This window comes from Miniopterus schreibersii (genome assembly GCF_964146895.1).
Source record: "Miniopterus schreibersii genome assembly, chromosome: 6".
NCBI classification, from domain to species: Eukaryota; Metazoa; Chordata; class Mammalia; order Chiroptera; family Miniopteridae; genus Miniopterus; species Miniopterus schreibersii.
The window spans coordinates 29,377,009-29,389,829 of record NC_138107.1 but is presented as its reverse complement, the minus strand read 5'-3'; the positions used below and the strand labels follow the sequence as shown (position 1 = coordinate 29,389,829).

General features: G+C 35.6%; 1 protein-coding gene across 3 annotated transcripts in view; it reads right to left on the bottom strand.

Annotated features, from left to right (window-relative positions):
- ADGRB3 (adhesion G protein-coupled receptor B3) overlaps positions 1-12,821 on the bottom strand; it is a 629,874-nt gene that overhangs the window by 338,234 nt on the left and 278,819 nt on the right. For all 3 annotated transcript variants that reach the window (XM_081140889.1, XM_081140888.1, XM_081140890.1), the window contains 2 exons: positions 9,428-9,529; positions 8,950-9,056 (listed from right to left, as the gene is read on the bottom strand). In XM_081140889.1, coding sequence (XP_080997015.1) covers positions 8,950-9,056; positions 9,428-9,529 — 209 coding nt within the window. The remainder of the gene's footprint in view (positions 1-8,949; positions 9,057-9,427; positions 9,530-12,821) is intronic.

The following is a 12,821-nucleotide window of genomic DNA, read 5'->3' as shown; positions in this document are numbered from 1 at the left end:
CTCTTCTTATTTCCAAGTTCTCATTTCTGAATACTAGGTATAAAGTGCTTTCATATCCATCCTTTCTACCTATGGGCAAGAGATAGCTCCTAATGCAGGTCTGCAACACTTCTCACGACACTCATTACAGCAATCTCCTAAATGGTCTTTACTGCTAAACTGTCCTACATTTCATATCTCTGAACATGTCATTTCTCTGATAAAAAATAAATAAAAATCCATCCATTTTCATATTAAACCAAATACATCTCTTCATTGTTTGACGTATAGACCATCCAAATAAAATCCTAATCTATAAATCCATCCTTGATCTCGCTACTGTTCTCCCACTATTTCTATCCAGTTAGTGATTATTTCAGTCTCACTCTTCCATCCTTGTTGCTCCTTAGTCATTTAATCCATCTTACTCTTAAATTCCTCAAATTATTCTTTACTATATTTTATCAATGGTTTTTAAACTAGTAATACTTTTTGATCAACCTATTTATTCCACTATTGCTTCTTAACCACTTTTTCTTGAATTTTCTTCTACTTTCAGTGTATTATCCTTTCTTTGTAATCTTTTAGCAATTATTTTAGTAAAGTTTTGTAAATGGTAACTCTTTCAAATCTTTGACTTACTTCTTTTTAAGTTATACTCACATTCAATTGATCCTTTAGAAAGGGATGTTTATATTTACCCTTTAGCATTTTCATAATATAATTTTAGTGCCTCTTTTTGTCCCAAGTGTGAAGTCTCCTATCAGTTAAACAGCTGATCTTTGCAGTTTACTAGACTTTTCTTTGTCATTGTTTATAGATTTTCCTTTTTGTCTTTAGTATAATATAGATTAAGTTTATGAGGATTTGCTTTTATTTATTAAAATTATTTTTCAATCTGAATATCTTATCTGTCTTCAACACTGGAAAATTGTTATGCATCTTTGTGGTCTGTTTCTTGAATTATATACATTGTAATTAAATGTATACTAAATTTTCTCATTCTTTTTTTCATTTCTCCGTTCTCTTTCATACTTTTCATTTCTGTATCTATCTATTCTAGCTTCTGAGTGATCTTTTTCCAGGCCTAACTTCCAGATCACTAATACTTTCTTCAATTATGTTTAATTAGACATTTATTCTATTCATTAATTTCAATGAAAATATTTTCCACTTATAAAAGTTCTATTTATTCTTTTTCACAGATTCCTTAACTGTATTTTCTGTATTCCTTAACTGTCTCCCATTCCTTAACTGTATTTTCTCTTACCTCTTAAATTATTTTAAACAAAGGTTACAGTTTATTTCATATTTTCTATTATTTTTACTTGTTGCATTGCTAATTCTCCTGGTTTCTGCATTTGATGATTCTCCCTCATGATATTTGTGATTATTGTGAACTCATATTCAGTGGGATGTATTTATCTTTTGGAGGTCACAAGTTGCTGGTTCATGAAAGAGTTGCTAGAGACCAGTTTTGAATGTGTTTCTCTGAGGGTGGGGACCCTCAGGCTCAATGATACTAGATCATTTTATGCTAATTTTCATGTTAATTTCTTCTCTTTATGACTCAGTCTAAGAGTTTCCATTTCTGAAAGAGAATTTTTCCCCCCTCTTCCTCCAAAAATCATATATAAACTGAAAATTTCTTAGATACATCCTAGGCCTGTAGGGTTTTTCTAGTCTATGATGTCACAGTAACCAAGATAGTACTGGACCATTGCAGAGGGCTTGGTATAGCATCATTGATTTTGTGTGAGGGCGTCTTGTCAGCACCCCAAGAAGGCTTTAGAATCTCAGCCTCCACCACCTAGGACTCACATATAGCCTGAAATATTCACAGGCTGTTAGACAGCTTCTGCCTGTAGTTCTGGCTTTGGTTTCTTTTCTCTTCATTTTTTGGTACCCAAGGACTTCCCTGTCTTTGTTTTGAGCTCAGATATAATACAATATTTGAAAATATATTCTTGCTATAGTTTATGAGGAAGTCAGTATGGTCTGTGAAGTGTCAGCTTGATCCAGCCAACTATTCCCCTATTGCTGTAGGTTCTCAATACTAACCCGAATGAACTACTCACCATTTCCCAAAGAAAGCCCACGGATCCTGCTTTTGCTCCCTGACTCATACTGTTCTATAATTTTAAATGTTCTCCCTAGACCTTTTGGTAAGTTATTTTTCCTTTCTCCTTCCTGAATTCTTTTCAAATAACTGAAAAGCACGGCATGATCTCTACCTTCAAACCTCACAGAAGTAAATCTTGCTTCTCTTATATTATTATAGCGTTTGTGTTCTTTTCTTACCCATTCTACTAGACCTTAAACTCCTAAAGGGCCTGTAGTTTCTTACTCAACTTTGTTTCCCCTGTAATTTCTAGCACATTTTCTGACATACAATGGTGTCTTCTCAAAATACTTGCTAAATGAACCTTAAACTACAGAAGGATTTTTTTTCTTTCTGTATCTATCATCCTCAAAAGTTGACAAGTTAAAGCACAGCAGTCCATGTCTATTCAAAACAAAGATATATGTAACAATTGAAGAGATTTTACATTCCCTGAAAAAACTGCCTTTTAAAAGATGTCCTATTAAAATTATTTCAGAAATTTTAAGCATCTATAGTTATATAATTGCTATATATATTATTTTTAAAAAATAATAACAATCACCATGATGATATAGTATTTATAGAGTACCTATTATATGGTAATCATAGGACTGTTTTACGTGAGTTACATTGTTTAAGTTTTAAACACCACTGGAGGTGTCATAATCACCAATATTTTGCAGATGAAGTAGAGAGAGTATGGTGAACCTCACTCTCCACAATTGTATAGCCCTAACTTGCACCAAGATTTGAGCTCAAGAGATTTGATTCCAGAATCCATGCTCTTAACTACCACCTGCTTAGCTCAGGTTTTATACAGTGCTTTTGTGAGAAACTGTCAAGATGCTTAAATATTTTAAAATAATTTTCAATCCCATTTGTTTCAAGGAGACACTAAATCTTTCTCATATGAAGAAAAAATATGAAAAGCAAGAGACTTGAAACCACTTGCCAGGTGGTCGAGATACTGCCAATAATTTGAGTAGTGGTCATTTCTTTGGAATACAACGTGTAAATGTTCCTAAAGCCATTTACCAATATCTATATATAAATTTTTGTAGTTAGTTTTCTTCAGGTAGACAGAAAAATCCTCCAGAATAGGTCCCTTGATGCAGGATTCTATTTCCCTTCGGCTATATTTGGTAATTCTCTTAATTTAGTCACTGGAATAGCTGAGAAAGGTCTAATAATTTAAATATTTCCTTTAAAATTATAATTGTCAGTGATTATGTCTGCTCAGCTTGCAGTACTCAGTGAGCATTTTTGCTCCAAAGGACAAGTCTTAAAGTTTCTGTGTCATTCACATTTAATAATGTTGACAAGATCACCAGTGAAAGAAGAAAACCGATGTCTAAAAATAGTGGCTTTTTATAGTTCTGGATTAAGCATCCTTGCTTGTTATATAGAAAGATATAGTGAGGGTCCTGGTTAAAGTGTAGGTGTGTTTCTGAAATAACCTTACTCTTTTCACTTCATGCCTCCTACTGCCAGTTACAGTCACCTCTATTGTGCGAATCCTAAAAAAAAGTTTATCGTAGTCACTCTGTGAAAATGACAGTAATATCATATATTCATGTATTATTTTCAGCATAAACTCCTACAGTCCATCTGCAAGGTATATTAAAGGCTCTCATAGGTCTTAATAGCTTCAATTAAAAGATAATTATACAAGAAACTTCTTTTCTTAAAGCAATAATCTAAATATAAATCTTTTGCTTCAGTCCAAAACTGTCATTTTCTAAGACTAAACTCACTCACTAAATGATGGTATTAAATTATTTACAGATCTATCTGGTGTCACCAGGAAAAAGAAAGATATCACTCTTTATGGAAAAGAAAGTGTACTCTTTGTTCTAAAACATAAATGGTTCTTAATTTTCCCTATATTGGCATATAGAGCTTATGTATGTTAGAGCTGTCCTAGGGCTAGGAGTTCAAATTTGATGCACAATTCTTGTCTAGAGTCAACACTATAGGGCAGATTTAGTCCATAATCCCCCTGCATAAATTATATGTGTACTGTACAAAGCCCAGGATAAATAGCATTTGGCCATAGGGTACTGGGTACCCCAGTTTTTTGTCCCAGGAATTCCTGAAGTAAGGATTGCAAATTATTGTTATGAGAATAAACTGAGTCATAAAGAAAACTGATTTAAAAAAACACAAAAAAAACCCTGAGCCAGGTATACTGTGCTTATGTCCCTGGAAAACCTAGAAATTTCCAAACTAAATTTCCCAGATTTGCAAATGAGAGAGCACAGTAAACTTATCTACCCAGTAAAATCTAGAAGCTGCTTTAATTTCAGAGTTTTTGGCTAGAATTAGTCAAGAGTACAATTCCTGAGCAAAGCACATAAGTAGGTGGGACTTCTTTTCCTAACATCGAAGAAATCTGGAAGTTGTTATTGATATTCTGAGCCAGGGGATAGAGTTGGAGCATCCTCCAGGAGCTCAAAGCAGCAGAGTGGGCATGGACCAGGACCCAAACTTTCAGGAACCTTCTCAATAGGAGGCAGAACATTAAGTAACCCAGTATTTCTCTAAGACTTTTTCAATTCTATTTCCATTACTCTAGTTCTAGGGATAGTGTATCAGTCAGAAGCAAACAGGTTATGCTGTGATAACAAGCAACTCCAAAATCTCAGTACCTAAAACTAACAAAGATTCATTTCTCACTCACAGTACATACTCAGCCAAGGTCATCGAGGAGGCTCTGCTCATCACAGTCATTCAGGGGTTCAGGACGATAAAGGATGAAAGATTTTGCACCGGCAACGACAGGCTCAGGCCTGACACCACGAAGCTCACTTCCATACACAGCCAACGAGCACATGTGGACACCAGTCACATATGGACACCTGCCCTCAAGGGGTGAAGAAACACAATCCACCCATGTGCCCAGGCGAGGAAAATGAAATATCGCCTAATAATAATAGTATGTCTTGTGATGGTATGGAGCTGACTAGTGTTCATTTAACTTCTTTGCATCCACCAAAGTTTACTTTTTAAAAATTTTGCTTTCTTTTTTTTTTTTACATTTTACTTCTTTGCATTCATCCACCGAAACTTGAACCATGTATAAAATCTGCCACATGCTTCTTAAACTTTAATGTGCATTTGAATAGCATAGGGAACAGGACATTTTGAAATGAAGATTCTACTAGGTAGGTCTGAGACAGGGTTTGACTTTCTATGTTTCTAACAAGCTCCCAGGTGCTACTGACACTTCTGGTCTTCAGAAAACATTCTGGCTCTACCAAACACCTTTTTATTGTTGTTGTTCCTGTATCCAAGTAGCTTAACTTTGCTGGAGAAAAATCACAACTAAACTGACTAGATGTACTCTAAGTTCTTTATTTCAAACCTCAGTACAATATAACCTTTGGCTACCCCCAACCCCACCTACCTCAAGCTATTCCTCGTTTCAGAAAATGACGTCACCATCAGCCAAAGGTGCTCATTCAACCTTATGAAAGGTACCATCACCTCACATCTGGATGACTGTAGCAGGCTTCATAGGTTCCTGTCCTGTACCCTACGGTCTATTCTCCACAGAACAGCCATAAGACTCTCTTTAATTGGATCAAACCACATACTGTCAACTCTCTACTGTCAATTGTTTCCCTTTGCACTAAGAATACAATCTAAACTCCTAGCAAAGGATTTTAAGGCACAGAATAAGTTTTCTCCTACCTAATTTTCCAAACTCATCTCATGACAATCTCTTTTTTGCTCTCTACTCTGGTCATTGGATTATCTTTCACCTTCTTAAAGACCTCAAGGTTTTTCCATATGCTATTCTCTCCAAATGGAATGTACTCTCATCCCTGACAAATTCATTCTCTCCACTCCTTGCATATCTAAATGCACCTCATCTTTTGGGTCACAATTTTAAAGGTCATTTCCTCATGGAGACCTCACTGACTTTTTTATCTAAAGCAGTCCCCAAACATTATTCTTTATGTTGGCACCTTGTAAATCTCCCTCAACAAAAATAGCACAATTTGTAATTATTTTATCTCTTTTCTTGTCTACTTGGTTTTGTATTTGTTGTGTGTGTCACATTCGAGCTACACTCCTGGATTACTGCCCTGTGTTGCACAGAGTTAAAGCTCAGTGAATATTTGTATAATAGATTAATGGGTAGATGAATGGATGGATGAAGGATTGAATATTATACACTTTCCCTTATAATATTTTTTTCCTTTGGCATTTGCCAAAATTTAATTCTCTGTACAAGAATATTCTATTAAATCATCCAATGAATAAGTTCCAAGTCAGTGAATTTTAATGGCTAAAACTAACTCTAACATGTCTTCTAGTCTTCTATTTAGTCACACTAAATACACATCTGAGAGAAGCTTAAAAATCTCCTGGGCTTGTATTATAATCAGTAATGTGTTGTGAGTTTCTTTTTGAAAAAGAGGAAAAATAAACACAACTGTTAAAACTATTTCATTATACATCTATATAATAGACACCCTTAAAATTCCCTAAGAGACACTATTATATGTATCTAAAGATTTTTTCTTTTTTAAAATGAAGTTGAAATGTATTGCTTTAGTAGAATGTAGAAATTTATGTGAGGCCAATGCTTTTGCCAATACAATTAGAAAATTTATATAAATTACAAAAAATAAATCATACTCTTTAGAGAATCAGAAAGCGATGAATAAGGAAAACTAATGTCTAGAAAGAGGAGATCCTTTCTGAGGTAAGCCAACAATTTCAACCAGTTTCTTTTTTCCCCCTGGGAATGTTTGCTAAATCCGGGCGAGAAGTGAGGAGAAGGTGAGGCCCAGGCAGAGGGCCTCTGGAACAGAGAGAGGAACTAATGTTTTTTGGTTGGCGGGGGCTGGATAAATATAAGGGTCCCTAAAAATCTTGCTGGGACTTTTCTCCGTAAGATATATGTTGGGTTTCTGAACTGCGTAGGAAGCTGAGGAGTTAGGATGAAAACTTCTAAAGTGCAGAATGTAATTTTCTCCATCCTTTTAAGTAGGCATTTGTTTTCAAATGCCTAGTGAGAAGAGTCCAGCTTTAAGCAACCAGCTTAAATATCTTCTTCTCAAGATTTGTGATGCATTTGAATTTCCCTGGGCAGAAAGCTGGGGCACTGAGCTGGGACCTTTTGAAGGGCAAAGCTGAATCTTCTAGAGTTTCTCAGGGTCTATGGGATGGGTGCACATAGGCTCTCCATCCAAAAGACAAGATGGACAAAGGGGGATTAAGCAAATGTAGTCTTATTAAAACTGCAAAACAGCCTTGACCTAGGCCAATTCCTGACTGCACTGAAGTATCAGTTCCTCACTGTATTTGGACAACCAAGGAAACAAGAAATGGAATGCTTTTTCATGGACATAAATATTGTCTGAAGACCTGACAATTTTTTTATACAATGTCTGACAATCAAAAATAGCTAGCAATATTCAGACATCTATTAATAAAAGAACCTTCACATTTCATATTCTACATTTTATATTATGAAATGAAGCTATATATTATATTCTGTCATTAAATGTGTGTATCCCCCAAGAAAAGTGCATTTAAAAAGATCTGACAACCAAATACTGTCTGATATGTTTACATACCAAATCAGTAATTGAATTGAGAACATACAACCTTATTTCTATTATTTTGATTTTGACAGAAATAAGACTCAGTGAAGCCAAATATCACTGATTACTGATATGCACTTAAATCTACATATTATCATATATGAATTTATGTGTAATCAGTAGTGATGTGTATATCAGTATTTACTATTTATATGCATACATCTATATAAATATACATATAAATATAAATGAAGAGATATGTACACAATAACAGAAACAAGGCTCGATGCAGCCAAATAATCATCAATTCAACTGCTGATTTGGTAAGTAAATATATTAGCCAGCATTTGTTTTTCAGATTTTTAAAAATTCTCTTTTTTTCCAATAATCAAATACATTTACTTCATTGATAAGGGTTATTATTGTTTACGGCAATTCTGCATCCATAAGCAAGAATGTTACTTAGGTGTTGTTTTTTTTTTAATTATACGTATTTGTGAGCAACAGTAATAAAACAAAACAAAAGCACAACAAAACTTAAAGGCTCTTAACTAAACCTCATTCCTGTCTATGTTCAACTTTCCTGTGGTCTCATGCTCATAGTTTATTCTAAACCCCACAATGTTTATTCATGTACAGGGCTCCTCTTGACAGTCAGGATGAAATGACGACATTCTCTGATAAAGACAATGACTTGCACTTGTAAAATACCAAGCAAAGTTTAACCAGGCTCCAAATATTCATACATTATACTCTGTGGGGGAAAAGGGGCTATTTTTAGAAAATCTGGCCCACGTAATCTTGTGTGAGGAATTAATTTTCTCTGGTGCAGTAACACTGATTTTGTTCATGTCTTAACATCAAATGCAGTGAGAAATTTGATACCTAAGTGACACAGCTTTATCAATTCCTAACTACTAAATGCTAAAGAATTTAATTTTAAAAATGCACAGTATTTTGAAATATGTTTTGTATACTATTTAACACATAATTGGCCAATTGTGATAAACAGTTTTACTCCTATAGATAAAACTGAGTAACAGATTTTTCCTGGGCCTTTCAGCCATTAGACAAGGAATTCTTTTATTTAAATAGCAGGATCCATAAAAACCCAAACCCTGGGAATCAAATAGTTTAGCACTGACGTACAAAAATTAGCTTTCTAGCACATCCCTTTTCCCTTTAGGCATTTTTTCAATTTCTTTTTTTCTTTTTCTGATTTGATTGTACAACAGAAGGTTAAATTCTCACACAGTGATCATTAGCAAAAATAAACAGAGCAAGTACTAAAGCTGGCTTTGCACCTACTGAATGCTGCAAGTGTCTGTACTCATTTGATATGCATCTTGCAAAGCTCGGCTGTTCCCAGAAGGCCACTCCATGAAGACTGAGAGAGCAGCGTCTGCTAGTGGTGCCTGCGCGTCACAAAGAACAGAGAGAAGCTTTATAACGGGGATGCTAGAAGGCATCGCATCATGGGGAGACAGACGAAAAAACGGGGTTTGTACATTTTCTGGCTTTAAAAAAGCATGCATACGAAATTGTGATTTGGATTATTTTTGTAATGCGTACCGGTCACACCAGGAAATCATCTCATCAGCAGCATTTTCTAGGTCTCTTCGTGGGCTCCATTTATGAAGCACTTCACTGAAACTGTCTCATTAACTGCTCATTGGACAGGTTTATTTATAAACGTAGGGCAAAAGCATGACATCATAAGCAAACACAGCATGCTGTCCTTGGTTGGTGATCATTATTGGGGTTTGGGTGGGTCATCCTGCTTTACCTGTGGCATTCAGGGGGCACTGATTGAAGGCCAGGTCTCCCGCTGCAGTCCTTCTCCACACCATGGACATCAGATAGTCCTCTGGGCATATTTCATAAGGTGCTGCAATTTAAAACAGAGGGACTTCCATTCAGCTTTTTTTTTTTTTTAAATAAAATATTGGCATCACTCAAATGTATCGCTCTAACTGTAAAGATTTTTAATTTTATGCAAAGTATATTGTTTACTGAAATGTTAGAAATGTCTCCATAAACAAACAAACAAAACACCCCCCCACCAGCTTTCATTTCATTATCTTCAAAATCTTCACAGAAATGTACTTTCTTTGGAAAGTGTTTACTCTATGGGTTTTTTAAAAAAGTCATTTGGATGTGTCTATAAATTGAAGATTACATTCAAGCATAAAAATGAAAAAAGCCTTCCTGATATTCACAATGTTTTGGAATGTTATACAATAAAATAATTTCCAATAAACTGAAAATCATATTATAATTACAAACTGTAAGCATTCAGAGTAAAACCGAAAGGGCAAAAATACATTAACATTTTAATTCTTCATCACACGAGGGCAATAATGACAATCATACTACATCATATAAAAATAAACTGATTTAATTTTTTGGCCTTGTTATTTTCAAAAGCTCAAGTTAATTATCGAGGCAAGAAAGTTAGAGGGAATATCAATAACAGATGTGTACCAGAAATATTTTAGTGGGAAGCCAAAGAATTCATAAAAGAACAAGCTCTATCTATATAGTGTTAAACCTGACACCTTTCTCCCAGATGAAAGAGCACATGAGTCCTGCCCTACCCGGTTGCTACTACGTGGTTAGAGCATCAGCCCTGGGACTGAAGGGTCTCAAAGGGCTCCCACCTCAGCTGCAGGCTCAATCCCCAGCCCAGGTGGTGGGGGGAGGCAACCAATTGGAGGCAACCAATCAATGCGTTTCTCTCACATCGATGATTTTCTCTCTCTCCCTCTCTCTCCCTTCCACTCTCTGAAAAGCAATGGAAAAAATATCCTCCAGTGAGAATTGAAAAAAAAAGAACACATTAGTCCCTTCTCTAGACAGACCTGTAGTGCTTTTCACACAGCACTGCCATTTATATGTTCATGTTTGTTCCCACTGCTAGCCTGAGATCTTGTTTGTTTCTCTCTGTATCTTGCACCTAACAGCATGTCTGGCACACAAAAGCTGCTCAAAATGGAATAAATGAATAAATTAATATATGGTTATACAGATATATCCAATAAATAAATAAGGACCGAAAAATAGTAAGTACCTAATATATACATGAGTGTGACTTCCTAGGAGAAATGTCTTCCTTTGCAGATAATATGCTAGTCAATTCACGTTATGTAGTGGTAACACATGTGTTTCTCTGGTTCAGATGTCTTCCTTGGGCTTTAGACTGGCATATCCAACAACTGAGTGGAAATTTTTACTGGCTGTCTCAAAGAAATCTCAGTGAATCTACATGCAATTTAACTCCCACCGTTTTTCTCCGTAATGCTGCTTGCTTCCTCTCCTTGTATTCCCTAATGCTGTTAGTGACACCTCCAACCCTGTACCATAGCTAGAACCACTGGGGTGATCTTCATCTCACCCTTCTCATCTTCTTAACTACCAAGCTTCTACCTCCACTGCCCCCCCAGGCATTCACCCTATCCCATTTGAATTAGGGGAGCAACCTCACTGGTTCATTCAGCATTTACCTGTCATGTGCTCTGTTCCAGGGGAACCAATGGTGTCTTCAAGAAGCACTCTCTGCCTCCCAGAACTATTACTGGGAGGAGGAAGAGGCCAAACAAACATACCATTACTTGTGTACAGTTATGATAAGCACTGCAAACAGAACAGGGTGCTTTTTCAATATCAAAGCTGAAGAACCAAAGAAAGCTTCCTGGAGGAAATGATGCTTAATTCAGACTGGCTGTGTGAGGTGCAGTAAGCTCTCCAGGGGGAGGGAATAGTATATGCAAAGGCCTGGAAGCAGAAAGGAGCTTGGGGGCACCCAGGGCAGTGGATCTGGAGGGAAAAGAGTGTGGAATAATGAATGGGCTGGAGAAACAGGTCAAAATTAGCACACAGAGCACCTCATAGGTAGCCACTGAAGGAATGGTTCTAAACAGCGACTGACAAGAGTTGATTTTAACTTTAAGATCAGTTTTCCTTCCGTAGGCAAGAGAGATGGGAGAGCAGTAGGTAGGGAAAGGCCACTGAGGAGGCCAATGCAGTGCTTTAGCTACTTAAATCCTTTCCATGGTTCCCTAGTACTGACAGGATTAAGATAACTAGGCTCAGTGTGATGAAAACGGCCCCTCTCATCAGCCCTAACCTAGCTTTCCAATTACAGTTCATATTTATTCTCCTATGCATCAGCCGCATAGAATTGTCATCTTCCAAATATTCCACAATTTACACTTCCCTGATTTTGCAAAAGCTATATTCTCTCCTTAAAATACTCTCTCTTATTTATCTTTAAAACACATCTTAAATGGTAATATTCTCTGGGAAGCCTACCTTAATACCTTAGTCACTGAATATACAAGTATTACAGGTCTCTTCACAATTGATTGAAAATATTTGGTTAAGTGCTCTGGTTATGTGTGCGAAACTCCCCAAATCCCAAATTTTGCCCTTTAGAAGACATCATGTTTTACTTTATTTCTTTTTAAACTGCTGTAATGAACTTCCATGGAACCTAGCACATATTAGGTGTTCAAGACACACTGCTGCACAAATCACTTTTACCTAGGAGGAAACAACACAACAGACCAGCACTGGAACTTTCTGCATCTTTAATGATGAGAATGCTCTACTTTCACTGTCCAATAATGTAGCCACTAGCCAAATGTGGCTATTGGGCACTTGAGATGTGGCTAGTAAGACTGAGAATTGAATTTTAAATTTCATTTAACTAATATAAATTTAAATCTTAATAGCTACAGTGTTGAAAAACACTGTAATAGATAATTGTGTGAAAGTCAACCAAAACTACTATAAAATATTTAAAAAAGGAAAATTAGAAAACATGTTAAAACTCACAAAATACATTATGCACAATTTATTACATAATTGAATTCTATATAAAACAACTAGCTTGTTTTAAAATCTATAGCAATTATTAATCTAATATTACTGTAATACTAAATTATTTTTTTCATATATACATCCAAACGTCTGTTCAATATCTTCTTAATTATCTCTTAATTTGTAATTTTTCAGGATCGTTTCACTTTTTTTTTCAGTTTTCAATGTTTAAACTCAAATTTTCCTTAGTTCAGTTGATAAAATATGAAATACATTTCATAAACTTCTTACTATAGCTTTCAGGTTTTGTTTTTTTTTCTGATTTAGTCTTCACATAAACCAATGAAGAAGCAATCTGC